The sequence below is a fragment of the Pleurodeles waltl genome, chromosome 10, assembly GCF_031143425.1.
Source record: "Pleurodeles waltl isolate 20211129_DDA chromosome 10, aPleWal1.hap1.20221129, whole genome shotgun sequence".
NCBI lineage: Eukaryota > Metazoa > Chordata > Amphibia > Caudata > Salamandridae > Pleurodeles > Pleurodeles waltl.
Window position 1 is genome coordinate 1,029,026,297 of NC_090449.1, and position 23,386 is coordinate 1,029,049,682.

General features: G+C 44.3%; 1 protein-coding gene across 2 annotated transcripts in view; it reads left to right on the plus strand.

The window, feature by feature from the left end:
* Positions 1-21,299, plus strand: part of DYNC1LI1 (dynein cytoplasmic 1 light intermediate chain 1) — a 417,576-nt gene extending 396,277 nt beyond the window's left edge. The window contains exon 13 of one of the 2 annotated variants that reach the window (XM_069211991.1): positions 20,335-20,593. In XM_069211991.1, coding sequence (XP_069068092.1) covers positions 20,335-20,447 — 113 coding nt within the window. In that variant the 3' untranslated portion in view covers positions 20,448-20,593. Of the gene's footprint in view, positions 1-20,334 lie in introns of both variants that reach the window. The other variant, XM_069211990.1, reaches the window with a different exon arrangement.
* The last annotated feature ends 2,087 nt before the right edge of the window (positions 21,300-23,386 follow it).

Below are 23,386 nucleotides of genomic sequence, written 5' to 3' on the forward strand. Positions count from 1 at the left end.
CTTCTTGGAGCTAGGTGTCACTCCAACAAAATAGTTTACTCCTGCCATTGGGACAGGTTTGTGGCATGGTGTTCAGAAAAGTGGGATCATCCACTTTTCTACTCCCCTTTCCCAGGTTCTTCTCTTCATTCTTTCCGTTGTCTGCTCTGGGCACCTTAAAGGGTTATCTTTCCACAGTATCAGCCTTTTTGCGGTTTCCTGACTAGCCATATGTCTTAAAATCCCCTATTCCATACAGGTTCTAGAAAGGTTTGTAACATATGTTTCCTCCTCCTCCCTTTATTATGCCTCAATCAAACCTTAATCTTGTCCTCATGTAGGCTCTCTTTGGGCCCTCACAACTGTCCTCTCAGGCTCCTTATCAAAATAGCCTTGATGACAATCACATCAGCCCGGAGGGTCAGTGAGCTTCAGACTTTATTATCTAAGCCTCCATACTGGAACATTTAGCCTGACAAGCTGGTTCCCCAGACTAGAGCTTCCTTTCTACCGTAAGTCATCACTCCTTTTCATGTAGGCCAGTCAATCACCCTGCTTACTTTCTACGCACAGCTGCATTCCTCTAAAGAAGAGGAGTGACTCCACCATCTGGACCCAGAAAGAAAGTTGCTGTTCTACCTTCACCACACAAGAGTTCTGGGTGGATGACCTCTTTGTGGAGTATGTTGGAGTGAAGAAGGGAAAAACTGTGCAAAAGTGGACCATCTCAAGATGGATTGTGCCCTACATTAAAATCTACGCATTGGCCAAGAAGCAGCCCTGTGAGGGTGTACATGCTTATTCCACCAGAACTAACTCCTCAACCACTGCATTAGCATGTGAAGTTCCAGTCCTGGACATCTGCCAGACAGCAATGTGGGTATCCCTGCACACTTTACCAAGTACTGCTGCCTGGACAGTCAGGACTGTAAGGATGGGCATTTTGGCAGTTCAGTCCTGCAGGACTTTTAGGTTTGAAACTGGCTTGCAGACCCACCTTTGGGGTGGTGTTGGTTGGGTATCTATTAAGGTAAGGAATCTGTGGCTAGAAGTATCTATCAAATTAACAAGTTACTTATCTTCGCCAACGCCTTATCTGGTAGTAATTCTATCTAACTGCAGATTCCTTACCAACCCACCCATCTTCCCTGCTCTGCAAAAAGATTTCTAGGGATGGGGCTGTTCCCCTTTCAGGGTCCTAGTTTTGCACACCAGTGGTCAGTGTTTTTCGTGGCTCCGTGTTCCTGGCATAGCAAGTCACAAAAAGAAACTGACATCAGCGTGCTGGGGTGGCGTCTATATAGGAATTGTGTATGTTGCTTCTGGCACAGATGACGCCACATGGAGCTGATTGACGCCACATGCCTGCGTGCAGGGGTACTGCTCATGGAAAATATTCCAGCTCCAGTCTGATGCCTGGAGATAATTCTAAGGTAAGGAATCCGCAGCTAGATGCACTCTTTGCCAGATAAGGCATTACTGATGGTAATTAACTTCTTCATCCAGAATGCACAACTACATATGAGACTGCTACAGAAACGCCTGGAGAATCAGTGAATCAAATGTGAGAACAGGTAGAACAATACGCTCCGTGTTTCTAGTGGTGATCTCATGGTGATGCAAGAGTTTCAGTCTGGCTTGAGTAGTTTCATTTGTACAAAACCTTCCACCTCAAATGATTGTCACAGACAACTCCCTTGTGGGCCGGAGAGCCCAGTTGGGCACCTTATTGGTTCAGTATCTATGGTCAGAAAAAGAGAAGTTGTCCTACATGATGTTTTCTGGATCTCAGGGCATCATATTTAGTTCAGGCAGAGATGGCAGATACATAACTAGAGTTAGAGTTCTGTCCATTGTCAAACACCACCACCACAGTGCACTTTCTGAACAAATGTGCCCTTTCTCTGTAGGCACAGAAATTCTGAACATGGCTCTTGCAAGGAATCCAGGAATCTCTCAGTAAAAGCAATCTACCATTAATGCAAAGTCAGCAAGCTCTTTGAGGAAAACCATGAACAGGTCACAGAAGATAGCATTCTTTTAGATGTCTTCTCGGAGTGAGGGTTCCTGTAGGCAGACAAGTTTGCCACTTACAGGACACCCACCAAGTTCCCAAGCTTCATCTCTAGAATATGAAAACTAGCTCCATATGCAATGCCCTTTTGATAAACTGATTAAGGACTTTTCTTTGTGCTTGCTTTTCCACCTATTTTTCTGATACCATTGGTCCTTTTGAAACCACAAGCAATTATGATCCTCATTGCTCCTAAAATGCCTAGACAGCAGTGGTGCCTAGATCCTCTCCATATTGTTCCAGGAAAAAGCCACGCATTAGTCTTCCATACAAGCTTATTAAATATACTTCAAGGACAGCTGTTGTACACAGACCTGGTGGTATTGAGTTTGACAATATGATTCCTAAGTTCAGATAGTTTAGACATTTAATTTTCCCTCAACCATATATGAAGAGTCTGAAGGAATGCAAAAGGCCTTCGACAAGAGCATTTTATGCTTTTGAGTAGTAAAGGTTCTCCTTATAGTGTCAGCAGCAAGGACAAAACTCAATTTACTTCCAAGATCATATCCTCTCTCTGAACCTACTCCACTTAGCTTTAGCTAAGCTTCAATTCGCTTCAGTAAAGCTCCACTTGACAGCTATACCATCTTATAGAAATGGACTCATCAAAAAATAATTTCTGAGATAACATTTATTAAAGATTTCCCAGAGGATTAGAAGAAAGTATTTTCTCCTTTCTAAAAACATTTTCCTCCTCTTGAATTAAATTTGGTGATTTCAAAATTCTTTCCCATTCAAATCTTCATTGCAGCATCTATTGTGAAAGACTGTCTTCTTGAGAATACTTCCACACATCAGATTAGCACGCTACAGGCAATTACATCTGTTGAATTCAATAGATTCTTTCATCTAACAGGGTGGTTTTGAGAACTCATCTGTATTTTTTTAGTTTTTTTGCTTAAGGTAGTTTCACAATGTCACATTAATCAGTCTATTGCTGTTACCCTTCCCATGTTCAAGTAACCTTTCTCTAGTGGCATGCTCTCTGTATTCCCCAGCAGCGAGATAATTTTGTTTCATTATCTAGATAAGAAAAAAAAAACTAAGAATATTGGACTAATTGTTTGTCAGACTTGGCCGCTTCTAAGACTCCTTAAGAAATATTCCCAAAGAGGAATGGAAGGGGCTTTTTAACAAAGACCAAATATTTTGCTAATAACATATATTTACTTCAGACCTTGTTCCAGTGGACCATTAACTCTCTAAACCCAACTTTAAGTGTACTATTTCCACATCATTCCCAATAGCCCATGTACGTTGTGTGGAGTTGTTCAGAAGACTTCACTTCCCGGTGGCACTCAAAATCTCATGTGGATGTACTTACAAGGAGACCTACTTTTCTGCCACTTGCAGATATATTTCCCTGTTTTAAATAAAGTTATCTATAAACTGCTCATAATGAGTTATTCATTTAGTGGGACTTTGAATGGCAGTTAGGAAGATTAATTGTTATAAATTCCTCAGGAAACAGAAACGTATCTATTCTCCCTTATTGAATCTTTCATATATTTACATGGTTTAATCTTCCCTGTCATCAAGGTAGAAGTCCCACAGTAATTGTAGTGAAGAGCAATGCATTGAAAAGTTTAAACAAGTGGCATTGGTAACCATTTCACATGATTTTACAAAGAACCAAACTCCAGCCGATCAGAGAACAGTTTTCTGCCTTTCTCTGAAGGGCGAACATACCGTTTTTTTTTTTGTTTTTGTTTTTTTAAAACAGCATGCCATGTTAATGGATCTCTGCTTCTGGACCGCCTCCTTGAATTTCTAGGAGCTGGAGTGACCCCCACCCAAGTAAGGGATTTTTTGTTTAGGTGATGCACCTAATTTTGGGGATGTTAGACACCCTCTGGGCCCCACAGTTGCGGACGGGCTCCTACTGGTCTTCAGCTGGCAGGTTCGCCCTTGGGGCCAGTCGGGCCTCAGGGATCCATTGAGTGATGGGGAGAAGCATCAATTGAGCAACGCGACCTTCCTCAGTGCCACCGATGTCCAGCTGTGACACCAATCCCCATCCTCACTCTCAGCTTCGATATAGAGCGGGATGGGCATCGCCCAATGCAGGCACCATTCAGGGGCAGTCAGTGCCTTATTCTTATGACTGCCTTCGGTGATGATTGAGAGGGGTCTGCGAACCCTTGGATACCAGTCTGTAAACAATTCTGAGAACAGATGGTATGAGTGTCTGGTGGTTGCCAATGGACTAGACACCTTCCCAGACACTGGCCTGGTCTCTCCCCATTACCATGGCTATGGAGGAGAGTGCCTCTTTTGCAATGGTGATGTGGAGGTTGACAGAGGTCCTGGACTATACGCTGCCTTCAGTGGCAATCAAGACAAGTGTCTTGATTGCATGGTTCATCTGGGAGTTGCCCCCACCAAACCATTACTCTCATTCAATGAAGCTCTTACTGACTTCCTACTCTGTGCCTGGTCCAAGCCCTGCACAGGGTCCTGTGCATAGGACAATTGCCCGTCGCCATCACCCTACCCTTGAAGGCCCTAGTTTCCTCAACCCACATCTCACCCAGGAGCGATTGATGGTCCAAGCTTCCACCTCCAAAGTCAACCCTGGTGCATTCCCTACCACTCCACCAGACAGGGAATCCAAAAGGCAGAATACCTTCGAGAAGAGGATGTTGTCTTCTGTTAGCCTAGGACTGCTGTCTGTGAACACCACATGCCTTTTGGGCTGATGCTCCCATACCATCTGGGACTTGGTTGGACAAGTGCTGTCAATGGTCTCGAAGAGGCCCCAGCCATACTTATTCAAATAAATGGTGGTAGGAGGGATGCAGCCAAGTTCATCATCAGATGTGGGCTTACTACAATAGCATCGCTGGGCAGAGCTATTTCATCGTTGGTGGCCTTTAGGTGCCACGTGGTTAAATACCATTGGCTTTTATTCAGATGTCAATGCCTCGCTCATGGACATGCCCTTTGATGGCTCCTGTCTGTTCCAAGAGAAGGTGGACTCAGCCCGAAGTGCTTTAAGGACAGCAAGGCTGCAGCCAAGTCCTTGGGCTTTCCATGGTCCTTTGCCAACCTCAGCATCCTCCACTAGCCCCCAACCTCCCCCATTTTGTGGCCACGGAAGGGGCTTTCAGATGCATCTTTACACACCTTGCCACCACAGCCAACAAATCACACAATCTTTTTGTGGCCAGTGGTGCAGATCCCACAGACCATGTGGGGTAGTTAGTCAGACGCCGAGCCAGTTCACTACCTCCTTGGCTGCCACAACTTCCAAACCTCTTTTAACTTGCCATCCAGCCATATTGGGCATCCATTGGGAGGCAGGATACATAATCACCTGCACCACTGGAAGTCAATAACATCTGACCAGTGGGTTTTTGCTGCTTGTTCAAGGGGGCTACTACCTCTCCTCTGTGAAAACACCCTCACCCATGCCACCTACTTACGACAAGCTGGCGGAGGACCATCGCTTCACGCTCCATTAGGAAGTGTTAGTACTCTTGGCCAAAAGAGTCTCAGAGAAGGTGCTGGTATCAGAAGTAGGTTGTGGTTGCTATGCCCACTACTTTCTGGTGCCTAAGAAGGACAGAGACCTTCATCTGATTCTAGACCTGTGCCTTCTCATTTTCTGTGGTCTGATTTGGGGCAGTCATAGACGTGTTTCCAGGAGACAAACGTAAAGAAGCTAAAACTGGACATAGCTTCTATGGGTTTTTGACAGGAAGCTGGGGCAGCTGTATCAAGAAGTCAAGGCTGGCTGATGGAAACATCTTTCAGACCAGAGGTTCAATCAAAGATTCTGGACATGCCCTTAGACGGTAAGGCTTTAGTTGGGAAACATATTGAAGATGCGCTCCAGACAATAAAATCTGACACAGCTGGGTCTCCGGGTAGGATTTAACAGCAACCTTGTTATCAGCTTCATCGGGGAGTCAGAGGTAGGTGACAGTATTCGATCGAAGTAGGCTTCCATTACATTTAAACTCTATCAACAGTTTTAACAAGGTTATGTAATCCGTATTCACAGCAAGAATACAGAACTCTGCCTATTCAAGGTAAACCTCTAGATGGAAGACAACAGTTACTGGTCAAGAACAGGAAACAAGAAGACGTCCGTGACAATCCTTCAGCATTGGTCACCATCCCTACCTTTTCTCCGTTGGAGAATAAAAATGTTTCCGACTTTTATAGCAACTGGAGTACCATCTCTTCAGATAGCTAGGTGTTAGACCTAATTCAATATGGTCACACCCTCAAATTTATTCAAAAACTTCCTCAAAATCCACCTTGCAGGAGGAAGTATCGACATCTGTTAAAGGAAAAAAAAGGAAATGGTCTTTCTTATGCAAGAAAGCCATATAGTAAGTCCCGGTCACTCACCAAAACAGTTTTCTATGCAGATGTTTTCCTCTTTAAGAAGAGATCCGGCAAATGGATACAGGTGTTGGACTTGGGACATTTAAGCAAACATTTGAAAAACGCAATTGTTGAGGATGGTCACTTCGCAGGATATTCTGCAATTGTTGAACTCAAGATATCTCCAGAATGCATATTTCAATATTCTATTCATTAGCAACACAAAAAATACCAGAGGTTTGAGTGGGCCAATGCCATTATAAATTCAGAGTCCTTACTTTGTGTTTGAAGTGTGTCCCACAAACTTTCACCAAATTTATGGTACTGATTGCAGCTTATTTGAGAAGAATCTGTCACCAGTTCTTTCCATAACTAGTTGATTTGCTAAGAAAGGCACCCTGGTTTCAGCCAGAGAAACAGTCCACAAGCGTCTATCTCCAAATCTTAGAGGACATTGGGCTGAAACATGACAGACAAAAATCCTCTTTTTGCCCTAGCAGAAGACTAACCTTCCTGGATGTGATTCCCAATACAACTTTATGCAAAGCCTTTCCAACAGAGGGAAGGATTCATTAAATGGATATCTCTAGCATTTTCCCTATCGAAAAGAAGGTCCACTTCAATTAAAAAATACAAGTCTTTCTTGAGGAATTATGTTGTCTTGCATCCCCGTCATTTCAAACTGTTTCCTACATGAGGCAACCACAAGGACAACTAGACAAATAATGGGTTCAGGCTCAATGAACTTTCAATGACTATCGGGATAGCTGCACAGATGAAGTAGACCATGACCTGGTGAATGCAGAGAAGCAATATATCCACAGGCCTGATGTTTGCTTGCTCAGACCCTCACTATGTAATGACTACTGATAAGTCAATGGAGTAATTGGGAGCAAATCTACAAGATCTTGAAGTAAGTGGATAGCGGTCACAGAAGAAATCCAGTGTAGGAAGTTGGCTCTGTATATACTATTTCAAAGTAAGAAATAGTGTGTGCAGAGTCCAAGGGTTCCCCTTGGGGTAAGATAGTGGCTAAATTAGATCATTCTAATGCTCTATGTTGTGGTAGTGTGGTCGAGCAGTAGGCTTATCAGAGGGTAGTGTTAAGCATTTGTTGTACACACACAGGCAATAAATGATGAACACACACTCAAAGACTTAAATCCAGGCCAATCGTTTTTATATAGAAAAATATATTTTCTTAGTTTATTTTAAGAACCACAGATTCAAGATTTGCAGTAAACACTTTAAACGCAAGGTACTTCACTTGGATACTTTAGGAACTTTGAATAAAAGCAATGTTGTATACAGTCTTTGTAAAAAAAAAAAAATGGCAATAAGCTATTTTCAAAGTGGACACAGTGCAAAAATCAACAGTTCCTGGGGGAGGTAAGTAAAGGTTATATTAGGAGGTAAGTAAGGGCCAGATGTATCAAAAAACGAAATTGCATTTCTTAAATAGCAAATTTTAAGAAATCGCTATTTGAAAAATGCAAAATGGTATGTATGAATTTTGCGATTCGGTAATAGCGATTTCTTAAAATTCGCAAATGCTATTACCGAATCGCAAATAGAGAATCCGACCCCATTTGCACCTATGGGCCTGTTGCGAATGTTTTTGCATTTCCTAAATTGCGAATTCCAGTTAGGAATTCGCAATTTAGGAAATGCAAATCCCATGGTGCTGGGGGCTTAAGGCCCCCTCTGCTGCACCCCAAAAATATTTTTACGGACATGTGAAGCGCACATATGCCTTAGGGGCATGTGTGCACTACATGTCAATTTTCAAAATGCATTTAAAATGCATTTTTAAAATTTGCACATGGTTACCACCAAACTTTTGTTGGTGGTAATTGCATTTTCTAAATGCCCAATTCGCATTTAGGAAATGCTCGATACATGTGCTTAAGAAATCGCAAATAAGGATTCCTTATTTGCGATTTCCTATTGGGGTCGCAATTTTAAGGAATCACTATTTTAGCGATTCCTTATAATTGCACTGCAAATGCCTTTCATACATTCTGAAAGGCATTTTTGCATTCGCAAACGGCCGAATTTAGCAATTCGCACCGTTTGCGAATGCAAAATTGCTTGATACATCTGGCCCTAAAACACTTGCAAGTCTCAGTCCTGGGACATAGGCAGCTCACTGTTGGGGGTTCAGGGCAACCCCAAAGTTACCACACCAGCAGCTCAGGGCCGGTTAGGTGCAGAGGTCAAAGAGGAGCCCAAAACACATAGGCGCCTATAGAGAACAGGGGTGCTCCGGTTCCAGTCTGCCATAAGTACCTGCGCCCTTGGGGGGGGGGGGGGGAGGGGAGGGAGAGGACCAGAGGGGTTTTGTAGAGCACTGGGGGGGGACACAAGTAGGCACACACAACACACCCTCAGAGGTTCAGTGGCGGCCAGGTGCAGTGTGCAAAGCAGGTGTCCGGTTTTAGATAGGAAACAATGGAGGGACCCGGGGGGTCACTCTAGCGGTGCAGGCAGGCACAGGGGGGGCTTTTCGAGTCAGCCACCACCTGGGCTAGGCAGAGGGTCGCATGGGGGTCACTCCTGCACTGAAGTTCGGTTCCTTCAGGTCCTGGGGGCTGCGGGTGCAGTGCTTGGTCCAGGTGTTGGGTCCCTTGTTACAGGCAGTCGCGTCAGGGGGTGCCTCTGGATTCTCTCTGCAGGCGTTGCTGTGGGAGTTCCGGGGGGGGTCGTCTCTGGCTACTCACGGGCTCGCAGTCGCCAGGGAGTCCTCCCTGTGGTGTTTGTTCTCTGGATCTCGAGCTGGGGGCGTCGGGTGCAGTGTGTGAAGTCTCACGCTTCCAGTGGGAAACGTGCAGTCTTTGGAAGTTTTTTCTTTGTTGCAAAGAAGTAGCTGGTTTTGAGCAGGGCCGCTGCTCACAGGAGTTTCTTCATCCTTTAGTCCAGGGCAGTCCTCTGAGGCTTCAGAGGTCGCTGGTCCCTCTTGGATGCGTCGCTCGTTTCCGGTTTTCGAAGTTGGAGACAGGCCGGTAGGGCTGGGGCCAAAGCAGTTGTCATCATCCGTCTTCTCTGCAGGCTTGTAGGTAAGCAGCCCTTCTTGTTTCTTCAGGTTGGAGGAATCTGATTTTTGGGATCTGGGGTGCCCCTAAATACTGAATTTAGGGGGGTGTTTAGGTCTGGGAGGGCAGTAGCCAATGGCTACTGTCCTTGAGGGTGGCTACACCCTCTTTGTGCCTCCTCCCGGTGGGGAAGGGGCACATCCCTAATCCTATTGGGAGAATCCTCCAAACTCAAGATGGAGGGTTTCTAAAAGCAGGGGTCACCTCAGCTCAGGACACCTTAGGGGCTGGTGGGTGACTCCTCCTTGTTTTTCTCATCTCCTCCAGCCTTGCCACCAAAAGTGGGGGTAGTGGCCGGAGGGGCGGGCATCTCTACTAGCTGGGATGCCCTGGGGCGCTGTAACAAAAGGGGTGAACCTTTGAGGTTCACCGCCAGGTGTTACAGTTCCTGCAGGGGGAGCTGTGAAGCACCTCTACCCAGTACAGGCTTTGTTCCTGGCCACAGAGTGACAAAGGCACTCTCCCCATGTGGCCAGCAACATGTCTGGTGTGTGGCAGGCTGGCAGAAACTGGTCAGCCTACACTAGAAGTCGGCTTGGTATTCTGGGGGCATATCTAAGATGCCCTCTGGGTGTATGTTACAATAAATTGCACACTGGCATCATTGTGCATTTATTGTGCTGAGAAGTTTGATACCAAACTTCCCAGTTTTCAGTGTAGCCATTATGGAACTGTGGAGTTTGTGTTTGACAAACTCCCAGACCATATACGCTTATGGCTATCCTGCACTTACAATGTCTAAGGTTTTGCTTAGACACTGTAGGGGCATAGTGCCCATGCACATATTCCCTCACCTGTGGTATAGTGCACCCTGCCTTAGGGCTGTAAAACCTGCTAGAGGAGTGACTTAACTATGCCACAGGCAGTGTGAGGTTGGCTTGGCACTCTGAGGGGAGTGCCATGTCGACTTAGTCATTTTCTCCCCACCAGCATACACAAGCTGTGAGGCAGTGTGCATGTGCTTAGTGAGGGGTCCCCAGGGTGGCATAAGACATGCTGCAGCCCTTAGAAACCTGGCATCAGGGCCCTTGGTACCAGGGGTGCCAGTTACAAGGGACTTATCTGAGTGCCAGGGTTGTGCCAATTGTGGAGACAAAGGTATAGTTTAGGGAAAGAACACTGGTGCTGGGGCCTGCTTAGCAGAGTCCCAGTACACTTTCAGTCAAAAATTAGCATCAGCAAAGGCAAAAAGTTAGGGGGTAACCATGCCGAGGAGGCATTTCCTTACATCCAGCATCCATATAAATTTGCTGGCACTGAGAGCAGTGACTCTACACTTTTGAGCTTTTCTCTAAACTCTGTAGAGCGGGTCTGTACAGACAATAAGACTACCATGATTTACCTCAACAACAACAACAAGCAAGGAGGATCTAAATTGCACATATTTTGTTTGGGGCCCAGAAGACCGGGAAGTGGGTCATATGCAAAGATACCTTTGAGACTGGAGCTTGATCCAGGCATGAACAATCAGTGAGCGTACAGTTCTCACAGGATACTAAAAGGGTGCCATAAATGCGAGCTCAGTCAGCACCACTTGTCAATTTTCTAGCCAAATTCATATTCACCCTCAACTGCAAGTGCTGTTTTAATGCTAGTAGATATCCCTGCAAAGGATCAATGCGATATGTTTTCCAAATACTGTGGACAGAGACATTTGCCTACACCTTCTGTCCTCTACCATTGTGTGGTGGCTGCAGTGCAGCTAAGACAGTTCTGGTACGCAAAACCTCTAATATCAGAACAGTGTCAGATTCTGCTCAAAGCAGTTCAGGGAATATTCTCAACGAACAACTGTTAGGGTTTTCCTCCAACATTGGAGTCACTCATTTTATCAGCCTGGCTCGTGGGCACAACTTTCTTAAATATCTCTTATGATAGCTAAGATGTTTTAGACAAGTGAAAACTGAATCTGCTAAGAAAACATGAAAGGTAAATTAACTTGTTTTGTGTATGGTGTTCTTAGAACACGTTCATCCTTTTTAAGTCTACCCAGGAACAGATTTTAGCGTATCTGCTTAGTTTGGCATTCTCTGATGTATCACATACTTTGGTCAAGGTACACCTTGCAGCTGCTTCAAAGTTTGGGAGATCTCTAAATCAGAAGTGTCTGTGGTCCTGTAGATTGATCAAAGAATTTCTACAAGGACCATTTAGAGCTTTTCTTTAAATAAAAAAAAAAAAAACAGCAAAAAAAAAAAAATTCTTGGCAGCTGAACATACTTTTAGTTTAACTGATGAGAAACCTGTTTGAATCCATTCATACTGATGATTTAAAGCATTGTTCTTGGAAGATGGCACTATTGCTAGCCCTTACATTCTTCAGAAGGATCAGTTAGATTGAAGCTTTCACTATTTAGGCTTCCATATTTGCATTTTAAAGATGATTGTCATCTTTAAATCAACCTCTCACTTAGGCGGTCATTCTGACGTCGGCGGTCGCCGCCCGCCAAGCGGTTCCCGCCGAAAGACCGCTCTGCGGTCAAAAGACCACAGCGCCCATTCCGGCTTTCCCGCTTGGCCGGCGGGTGACTGCCAGAAGACCGCCGGCCGGCCCAGCGGGACAGCCCCTTCAACAATGAAGCCGGCTCGGAATGGAGCCGGCAGAGTTGAAGGGGTGCGACGGGTGCAGTGGCACCCGTCGCGATTTTCACTGTCTGCTAAGCAGACAGTGAAAATGTTTGTGGGGCCCTGTTAGGGGGCCCCTGCACTGCCCATGCCAGTGGCATGGGCAGTGCAGGGGCCCCCAGGGGCCCCACGGCGCCCGTTCCCGCCATCCTGGTTCTGGCGGTGGACACCGCCAGAAACAGGCTGGCGGGAAGGCGGTCGGAATCCCCATGGCGGTGCTGCAAGCAGCGCCGCCATGGCGAGTTCCCTGGGCCAGCGGGAAACCGGCGGGAAACCGCCAGCTCCCCTTTTCTGACCGCGGCTTTACCGCCGCGGTCAGAATCGCCATGGAAGCACCGCCAGCCTGTTGGCGGTGCTTCCGCCGCCCTCCGCCATGGCGGTCATGGACCGCCAAGGTCAGAATGACCCCCTTAATTCCTAAAGTCTCATCTGATTTTTCACCCCAGTGAACCAATAACCTTGAAGACTTTCTTCAGAAATCCAGCTAATCCAGTGGAGAGAGCTCTACATTCTTTCAATTTGACCCAATGCCTAAAATTCTACATTGAAAGAACAAACACTTTTAGAAAGTGAGATTAATTTATTCTAGTCTTCTCCCCTCCTAGAAGAGTACAAGCTCCATCGAGGAGCATTATTGCTCGCTGGGTCTCAGCTGCCTTCTGCCACAAAAAGACCTGGAAGACCATTGACAGTCCAATTTCGTGCACATTCCATAAGGATTGTCTTCTCCTATTGCTTGTTTGCTGGAGTTTGTCTTCCAGGTATATGCAACACAGCTACACTGGCCATCAGGCATACGTTCACCAGACATATTTTCTAGATAACTGGACAAAAGTGGTTGCAGTAGTGGGGTCAAGGAGTTCCTTGCCATCTGTTCCATTGAGATGAGCTACCTTTACTTATGCATTCATTTATTTATTTTAAAATGTATTCAGAATGTGCTGTTTTCTACCTCTGTCTTTTGTAATATTCTATTACATGGTTACTGCTTACTTATTTGGATTCTGGCATGTGGATCTCTGAAATCTTTAATAGTGGAGAAAAACATGTTACTTATCTGATAGACTAGCTGCAGATTATTTACCTTTGAATTTCCCAGGCATCAGACTGAATCCAGAGCATGTTTGCATCAGCAGTACCCCTGCATGCCGTTTGGTGGCTTCATTCAATTGTGCACAGCAGCGTCATTGGCTTCATAAGTGATGTCGTGGTCACCTAGATAGGTGCCACCCAGGTGCGCTGATGTCAGTTCCTTCTTTCCATGCCTGTTAGCACTGTTCCAAAGAAGAGCTACCCCTCTGTCTCTTTTGACAGGCTTTTTGTTGAAGTTTTTTTTAGTATTGTTTCCGAAGAGAGGCAAGAATGTCATCTAGAAAGGGTGGGTTTAAGCCGTGTGGTGCCTGTCACCGTGCCATGTCAGTCACAGACCTGCATCTGGTGTGCTTATGGTGTCTGAAGCATGACCACAACTCAGTCACTCTTGGACTGCTGGGTTATGGCATCGAAAGCTTTGAGGAAGGGGTCCCTTGAACTGCTTGTGGCTTGGCAGTCGACGCCAGTTATGTTACTCCTAGGAGGCCTCGGTCCCGATCAAGACTCCCCTTCCTCTCACTCGAAGTCCTCTGGACATTTGGGGAAGAGGCACAAAAAAAACGAAAGAACTGTAAGAGAGAGCATACTACACAGTGGTGGTGAAGAGGGCAGCGGAGGTCCTTGACCTCAGACTTCCCTCTGTGGTGCTCAAGCCTATTCTCTTGATGGAAATGTTTCAGCCTGGGGCTTCCTCATCTGAACCCCTATTGTCCTTCAACGAAGCACTGATTGAGGTCCTGCTGGGAACTTGGTCCAGGCCCAAGACAGGGGCCCATGTGAACAGGACAATTGATTGCCACCATCACCCTGCCCCTGGTGATCCGAGTTCTGTCACCCAACACCCTACCATTATCTGCACACGTTGGTTGTGTAGTATTGATATCTTTCATTGATTCACATATGACCGTCCCTCTTCCCCTCTATAGGAACGCACTGCATTGGATAGCACTCTCTTTTTTAAGTAACCTTCACACTTGTGCTAAGTAATCTGAGGTACGGTGGCCCTTGAGAGGAAGGTAGAGGCTGGAGCTGTTCTCTTATTGGTTGGAGTTTGGTTCTTTTTAAAATTATGTGAATTGTTTATCAGTGTGACTTGTTTATGCTTTTCATTTCAAGGCATTGCTTACACTACTTATTTTAATTACCATGGGCCTTCTACCTCAGCAGCTGCAGTGATTCAAGCATGTGAATCTATGAAAGATCTCACTACTAAACAAACACAGTGTGCAGGTAAGTAATTTGTTTTTTTTACTCTGAATACAAGCTTTGGCTTGCCAATAGACATGTGGAAAAGCTGTACCCAACTTTAGGGCTACACCTTTTGGATTTGTAAGTTACTCCAGTATTGGAACTTTCATAGATTTACATGCTTGAATCATTCCCCGTCATCGAGATGGGAGCCCCCGGTATATTTAATCAAGTAGTATTAACATAGGCCTAAACCTAAAGGCCCCTAGGCCTCTCAGTTTAGCACTCTATCAGTAATTTTAAGAAAAAGGACCAAACTTAAGGGTCCATCAATCAGGCGACACCACCCTCTAGAACCTTTGTGAGAGAAGCTCCAGTACCTCAGATTTTCTACTGCATGTCGTGCAAGAGAGTCTCCTCAGAGCTCTGCTCTATTCTTCATATCTGTTGGCATAACTCTGAGGTTATACTCATCAAAACGTATTCTGACTGATTGCTGATAAAGCCTACAACATGTCTGACAAGGAAAAGAAGTGTTTGTTCAGATCCTGCAAGACCTTTGGGAAAAAAGATTACACTCTGAAGACCCTCATCAGGACTGCATATACTGCCTTTACCCAGATCACCTTGCCAAGGACTGCAAGGTATGTCGCACCTTCTCTTCTAACACCCTGAAGGGTAGAGAGGGCAGATTATTAATATGGCTGCAGAAACTCAAATCTAGAGACAACCCAGTCTCTGATTCAGACAGCGATGATTCTTCCACATCTTCCAGAAAGTCATCTAAGAGACCTAGATCTCATTGCTTCATCAGAGCAGCCAAGAAAGGCCTACCTAAAGACCACCTCAGGGTCTTACAAAGGCTGCAGCCCTTCTTCATCACCTCACAAGTTCTCCTCAAAACGGAAAAGAGGACATGTCAGCAGTTCCGAAAGGCCTAGAAAATAATAATCATCTGTACCGCCATCTAAGTTGGAACCATTTAAGAGGCCTTCCTCTGCTCCTACAGTTGACAGGCCATTGGCCAAAACTATACCGTTGACTACATCCTCATAGACGACAGCAGCGGTGAGTGCCATTCCACCATAGACAACTGTTTCTAGATTAATACCATCGACGGCCACTCCAATATTGTTGATGAGCCGTCTTCCACCGTCGGCGAGGAAAACGCCTACGAAGACCTACATGTCGTCATCGTCTGTGACAGTAACCATGGTTTCCTCATTGCCGTCTTCAATGTCGATGAACCCGTCGGCAGTAGCTTCCCCCTCGAAGTTGTTGACGGTTATGATTTCCATGCAGACAACATAGACTGCTCAGACTACACCACCAACAAAGGTGTCTACGACTCTATTGCTAAGCTCGTCGACAGACGAAAAAATCTGCAGAAGGCAGGAAACAGCAAGAATTCCTCCAGAGCATACTTCTCCTAGTACGATAACTCCTCTTATTCCAGTACATCTTTTGGAGGTTGACGACTCGGATGAGGAGGGTCCATTTGGGACAGCACACAGTTGAACGTAAACATCAGGATGACAATGAGGAGTACAGCAAAACTTATGATCCACAGTATTACGCAAGTGATCAACCATATCAGGAGGGTTTGTATATGCCAAGCTCATTATTATCTGCCCTCCGAGCGATGCTAGCCGACTACAGTATGCGCTTTCCTCCTACAGAACATGTGCTACCTCAACCTCCTTTATCGCCTGTTTCAAGAGTGGCCACCCCACGTTAGAGGCAAACCACTCTCCCGCTGTCGAATGTGGCCACACCGGATATGACCCTACCACATGAGACTGACATCGGAGGGAGGACAAGAGGAAGGTGAGCTGCTCGACAACCAGTCGGAATGGGATGAGTATATTATTCCAGCTCCTCCTTCTCCTTCACATCTAAAAGTAGATTCACCTCCAGATGACATCAGAGGATTCCATAATCTTATGGAAGGAGCAGCTAAGCGTTTTGCACTTCCAGTGCCATCCAAGCAAACTGATTGTTTTCTATATGATTTTAAAGAACCATTTCAGAAGTCAGTACGCTCCATGCCATTGGTCAGTTACTTATGAGAGGAGGGTATGAAGGTAATGCAAAACCCTACTATAGTCACAACAGTACATTCTCGCTTGGATAAGAAGTACAGAGCACCGGAAGATGCCCCAGCATGCTTAACTGGTCACCCCCATCCAGATTCGGTGGTAACACAAGCAGCCCAGAGAAGATACAAAAATCCCTCTGCTCCAATTTCCCCACCTCCTGACAAAGAGGGCAGACGATTAGACAACATCGCTATAAGATTTTCATCAATGTCTAGTCTCACTGTAAGAGCGGCTAACTCCCTGGCAGTGTTAGTCAGATATGATAGGAAATTATGGCTGGCATCGCCCCATATCTTGATCAGTTGCCGGAGGACATTAAATTGGAGGCTAGAAAGACATTGCTTGAGGGAGAACGCACATCAGACCGTGATAATCGATTGTGCGATGGATATAGCCACTACTGTTTTGTCAGCTTGCAGATGCGGCTGTCCTCTGAAGGCCACATAATTCTGTCCGGAAGTGCAGAATAAGATAGTAGAACTTCCTTTTGATGGTCAAGCACTGTTTGGCAAGCATATTGACGAGGTATTGCAGTTGATTACATCCAACAAGGACACAGCTAAATCTTTGGTTACACTCTAGTTTCAGAAGCCTTCCTTTCGAGCCAGGAGGGGGCGTGGAATGCCTTCATATAGGGGAGGCTACCAGCAATTCAGATATCCATTGTTTGCTTCCTCCTCTCAGCAATTTCGTCAACATTATACCCAAAGACAGCAGCCACAAGCGGCATACCGTAGGTCTTCCACCAGGGGACGGTCAGCTTGTCCAACTAAAGACTCAGCTCGCAGAGCATGGTGTGTCCTTTACAAGTCCTTATTGGGGATGATGTCTCCGTGCATACCTCTAGTTCCTCTCTGCAGATTCAAAATGCTCCCCCTGCAAGAGCAGATCAATCTGCAATGGCTCCAAGTTTCAGGAAACTTCGAAGATCAGATCAAAATTACTTCAGCAATCACCAAGGCTCTGGTATGGTGGTCTCAGGAACATCTTTCTATCGGTCTATCTTTTCTTCATCACCCAGCCCCGTGGACAATCACCACAGATTCCTCCCTGAAGGGTTGGGGAGCGGTTTTACAAGACCTACAAATAAGTGGCAAATGCCCACCAGAGTTGCAAACCATGCACATCAATCTGCTAGAGGTGAGAGCAGTCCGCCTAGCTTTACAGCCTTTCCTCCCAAAGATTGCTGATGCAGAAGTGGTAATAAGAACAGACAACACCACTACAATGCATTACCTCAACAGACAGGGAGGCACAAGATCTCTTCCTCTTTCCAGGGAAGCTCAGGAGATTTGGAATTGGGCTGTACAGCATGGCATACTCCTCACAGCAGTTCACCTTCCAGACATCCAGAACAGGATAGCGGACTCGCTCAGCAGGTAACAATCAATATGTCACGAATGGGAACTAGACCAGTCCACAGTCAACCACATTTTTTCTCATTGGGGACCACCCAACCTCAACCTCTTAGCCAGCCGGTCAAACACCAAATGCCAATACTACACAAGCTGGCATCACCATAGAGGGTCATGGGGGAATGTGTTTTCCATAGCATGGTCAGGAATCTTTGCAAATAATTTTCCACCAATTCCCTTGATCCTGAGAGTCCTAACGAAGATGAAGAGAGAGCTATGGACGCTAACATTAATAGCCCCGTACTGGCCTTGTCAACATTGGTTCACGGAGCTTCTTTTCTGGTCAGTGAAGCCTCGCATCTCAATGAGAATATTTCAGCATCTGCTAACAATGAGCAACAAACAAATCTCACATCCGAATTTTCAATCAGTGCAGTTACCAGCATGGCTCCTGGGCACCTTGAGTTTGCACACCTAAACATTCCACAGGAGTGCAGAGATATACTGTCCAGAGCAATTAGCACCAACAAGACTTACTTATGTAAGTCATCAAGAACAAATTGATCCTATTTCTTCATCATCGGAACAGATATTGTCTTATTTACTAGATTGAGCACACTCAAAGCTTGCACATTTCTCCATAAAGGTTTACCTAGTGGCGATTGTGTCTTATAGACGGTCAGGCTCTTCACCTTCGTTATGGTCCTCTAGGTTGATTAAGCGATTTCTGAGAGGGGTTTCTGAGTTTTTCCACCATTCATACCTCCTCCCTCCTGGAATTTAAATATTGTTTTCGGGCAATTTATGAAGCAGCCATTTGAGACAATCCATAGCTTCTATGAAATTCCTTTCCTGGAAAGTTGCCCTCCTTATTGCTCTGACATCAGCCAGGTGTGTCAGTGAGATACAGGTACTTTCCATGCAGAGTCCGTTTTTACAGATTAAACAAGATAGAATAATCTTGCGCATGAATCCACTTTTCATTCAAAAGGTCCCCACGGATGTTCATTTGAATGAGCCCTTAGTTTTCAAGACATTCTTTCCAAATCCTACAACTCCAGTGGAGAAGGCATTACACTCTTTAGACATTAAAAGATGTATTAAATTCTATCAGGAAAGGACTAAAGCATTTAGCAAAACCAACCAACTATTTGTTGTTTTCAGCGCACACAGATGGGGTCAGCCGCTTTCTAAACAGAGCATCGGTAGATGGATCTTTTCAGCAATTTGGTTTTGCCATCAGGCGACGGGCAAGCCACTGCAAACCTTTGTCCGTGCACATTCAACGAGGGCAGTTTCCTCATCCGCTGTGCTGTTTGCAGGTGTACCATTTCAAGACATTTGTAGGGCAGCAACTTGGAAGAGATGCTATACTTTTACTAGACATTACTGCTTGGAGGCATTATCTCAATGAGCGGTAGCGGTGGGCCAAGCAGTCCTCGGGAATCTTTTCCAGTGAAGGTGAGCTATATCTTTCATCCCACCATCCTAATTTCAGGTATGCACATTGCCTATAAAAAAGACGTTTGAAATACATGCTAAATTCTCATTAAGATTTTAGCTATAATGTTTAGAAGTTTTGATTATGTATGTGTATTTAAACATGCGATTAATGTATGTATTGAACTAGATAGGTGCGTAATACAGTGTGCATCAATACTGTTCACTACTCTGATTCAAGGATGTGAATCTATGAAAGTTCCAATACTGGAGTAAGAAAATTTGTTACTTGTAACTTTAGTTCTCCAGTATTGGAATCTTTCATAAATTCACATGCAACCCACCCACCTCCCTGGAGAAGCTCACCTTCACCTCTCTTTTCTCTTTTATGTCGTATACACACTGTGCTTAGAAAATCTGAGCTGCTGGAGCTTCTCTCAGGAAGGTTCTATAGGGTGGTGTCGCCTGATTGGTGGACCCTGACGTTTGGTCCTTTTTCTTAAAATAACTGAGTGCTAAACTGAGAGGCAAAGGGGCATTTAGGTTTAAACATACCTAATACTACTTAATTAAATATACTGGGGGCTCCCATCTTGGTGACGTGGAATGATTCAAGCATGTGAATCTATGAAAGATTCCAATACTGTAGAACTAAAGTTACAGGTAAGTAATTTTCTTCTGTTGGTGAAAAGTTGTAAAAAGGATTGCTTACTGAAAAGAATGTGAGTGAGATAAAGAATTGAATGTGCACACAGTGTGATTATCTAGTGCACTTTCCAGATGTGAAATAATCACTTGGGTATTGCTAGGTGGATTGATAGACCAAACAGTCAGTAGCATGAGGTGAGCAGGAAGCACTTTTTTTGGTGGACTGAAAGCCATATGTATGCATATTTAAAACATTCGGTAACAGTGGGCCCTTTAACAGCTGCGTTGTTATATCAGACCTAAAAATGCAACAAACAGAAAAGTTGTCTTTAAAGAAAATATAGCATGTTACTTGTTTTAAGTGCAAATGTGTGTGGTATAACTCCCTCTCTTTTGATGTGCAGGCCAGAAATCTATATTAACAGATGCTGAATTAGAGCTGGAAAGAATTACCCAGAGACCTGACATCGGTTCTCCTACAACACCTACATCCCCTTCAGAAGGAGAAGCCTCGTGAAGATGTAAAATGCGGACACGATTATTTAAAGAGGCCATTGCCTTCTCCTTCCTCAGTAATTGTGGAACTATAGAGCTGATACTCTTCCCTTTTCACCCCAGAGGACTACAGGCAATCAAAGTCTTGAGTTATTTTGTGTGTTCCCCTGCTTATTAAATGGGAGCTGTGCTCAAGGAAAAAAGGGGGAAGCTATCCAAGACTAATGTTTACATTGTGTATATTCAGATTTTTTTTTTAACCTTTGATATCCGTACAATACCAACAGACTGTAAAACAGCAACTATGCCTTGTTGACCACCTCATGCTATTAGCTGCTTATGAAGTTAGGAAAATATTCGGTGATTTTTAGCAGGGGTGCTTAATTTGTTTTGTGCCAACTTTTTAGTGAAACTGAATTAAAGATTAAATAAAATATCCACTTATGTTCAGTAACTAGAGTATGCTTGATTAGATCCCAAACCCCTAACAATTATAGCCCTAATAAAATCACATTTGATTTTTAGATATAGTTGCAAATCCCTGCATCTAACGTTATCTGTAAATGCACACTACATTCGAAGCTTTACTAAAGATTTGTTACCTATGACGGTTTACAGTATTGATGGAATTAATCACCCTGTGATCATTTCAAGCACTGAATAAACAGATTTTTTTTAGATGTGTTTTTTTACACTGTAACAAGATAGAGGTGGTTGTTTTTGTCAGATTGTACAGGATGTCATTTTCCAACTTGGTCAGTATGTGGCTCTGCCTTAATACATACTCTGTTTCGCATGTTACAGTGATGATATCAAATTAGTCAATAAAACTGTCATCGGTTAATAAAGTTGTATTTATTCTCTGCATACAGTATCAACGTCTTACCTGTCTTTATTTGTGTTAAAATGAAGCATCCAAACTACAAGTGATTTATAATATTTTTATTTCTGTCATTATAAAGCGAGCTTCGATCACGATGAGCGAGTAATGACTCACAAACCTTATTTGCAAGCATATTTCTTTTAAACACAACGTATTAGTTTAAAGGTAGTCTGGTTGATAACTTCGTTTATGGGTCATGCCTTTTGCCAGGATTTAAAATGAGGGTTTGGGGTAGTAGATATTAATTGGCCTTTAGCATTTATTGGGTCGGGAATTGTTGATAAACTTTTGTTATTTTAAAATGTCAATCGACTCGAGAAAATAGAAGGAATTTTGCCCCGTGATACTACATTGTTTTCTTCGATGAATATTTGTTAGTGCTTCAGTTTTGCATTATCCCCTGCCTCCTTGCCAATAAAAGCCGGCACACAGTTTTCTTTTCTTGTGTGACTTGGACCCAAGCCAGCAACCAATGAAACTTCTCAGCTCTGTGTGTCCGCTTTGGTTGTGCCACAGGTGGAAACTGTCACTTACTACTGTATTGCACCATATGGACAGCATTGGTTACTGAAGTCCATCTGTGTGGGATAAAGGGCAGAAATGTTCAAGATTACTATTTTTGCAGAAGACTTTACCAGCCTTGGTATGTGCTGCTGTGTTGGAGAAATTCTTACAGCAAATAAAGATTAAAGCAAGCATTGCTAATATGTTTTAGAGTCCAAAGTTATTAGGCTACCTTCCCATAATGTAGACCACCTCCATCAAGGCATATTCACACAACATGGTCACAGACTGAAGTGTTCCCTAACTGGTACATGTCCTAATGAAGTTAGAGGCCTGAATGTGTTTACAAATGTGTATTTGCCAGTGGTAACAGAATATTGAGCACGTTTCTACAGTCACTGGAGTTGGTCTTCACCCCATTCCGCACACGAGCCAAGATGCACTGTAACTCCGCCTGGTGCCCACAGCTCCCTGTGAAATTCAGTAGTTACCACCAGTTGTGGGAGGTCTTATATTTTCTAGCCAATTAGCTGTACAATGGTAGCTCCAGAGGCCCACACCTGATGGAGGAAGGAAGCAATCAGCATTATAATAAATGGTGAGTATGTGCAGCTTATAGTTGGTTTCCAGACCTGTAAAGAAGGCTTTGGTTGCCCATGCTATGGGGAAAAGAGGCCAAATGAAGACCCCCCAAAAGAAGCTTAATGATGTGTAATATGAAGAGATCTCTAGCAACTGTCCCCACATGTTTTTCACGGCTTTGAAGCTCCACAAGGTCATCATCTTGTTGCTCCTTTCATACAGGTATTCACACATCAATTTACTGCAGGGATTGTCAGATCCAGAAGATACTCTACGTACAATACAATTGTGTTTCTTAGGTTCCAGTGCCATAAACCCTTTGCCATGTCTCCTATTGATGTAGACTTGTCCTGTCTAAGTGATTTAAATTCCTTAAATAGGAGACCACTTTATACAAAGGAGAATGAAACATTGCATTCACTACCTTGTCAAGTACTTGAATGTAATGAAGCCACCCAGTACATTCAAGGAGTATTATACAGTTACATAGTCACTATACACGTTCACTATTGTGAATCTGGTATTCGAAATGTCTACCCTAAGTACATACAGCTGTGGGAAACGTACTTGCTTCCCATTGTTGTGAAGTAACAGCTCTCAACTAGTACTGCCCTAAATGCATGGCTGCCTACTTGTGATGTTGAAAGTGCAACAAGTAGGAGACGCAGGAAATCCAGGTACTCCTTCAGCAACTTTGGTCAGCGATCCTACCTAGTCACAGCCTTCCATAATTGAAGTATTCCAGTAAGTCGTGACCTGACTTCTGTAGCCAGCCCTCCCAGGGAAGTATTAGTCATGTGGCCCACCACCTTCAGCACAAAGCTGATCCATTTACAACAAAGGGCACCATGAGTACAATGTAAAACAAAAACATAGCCAATCGAATAAGCAACATAGGTTGACCTTTAACTGTTTGGAGACAACCTCCATCAAAACTACTTTCTAAGATTAAACAGCTTTTTGAAGGACAAAATCATAATTTTAGCCTTGTA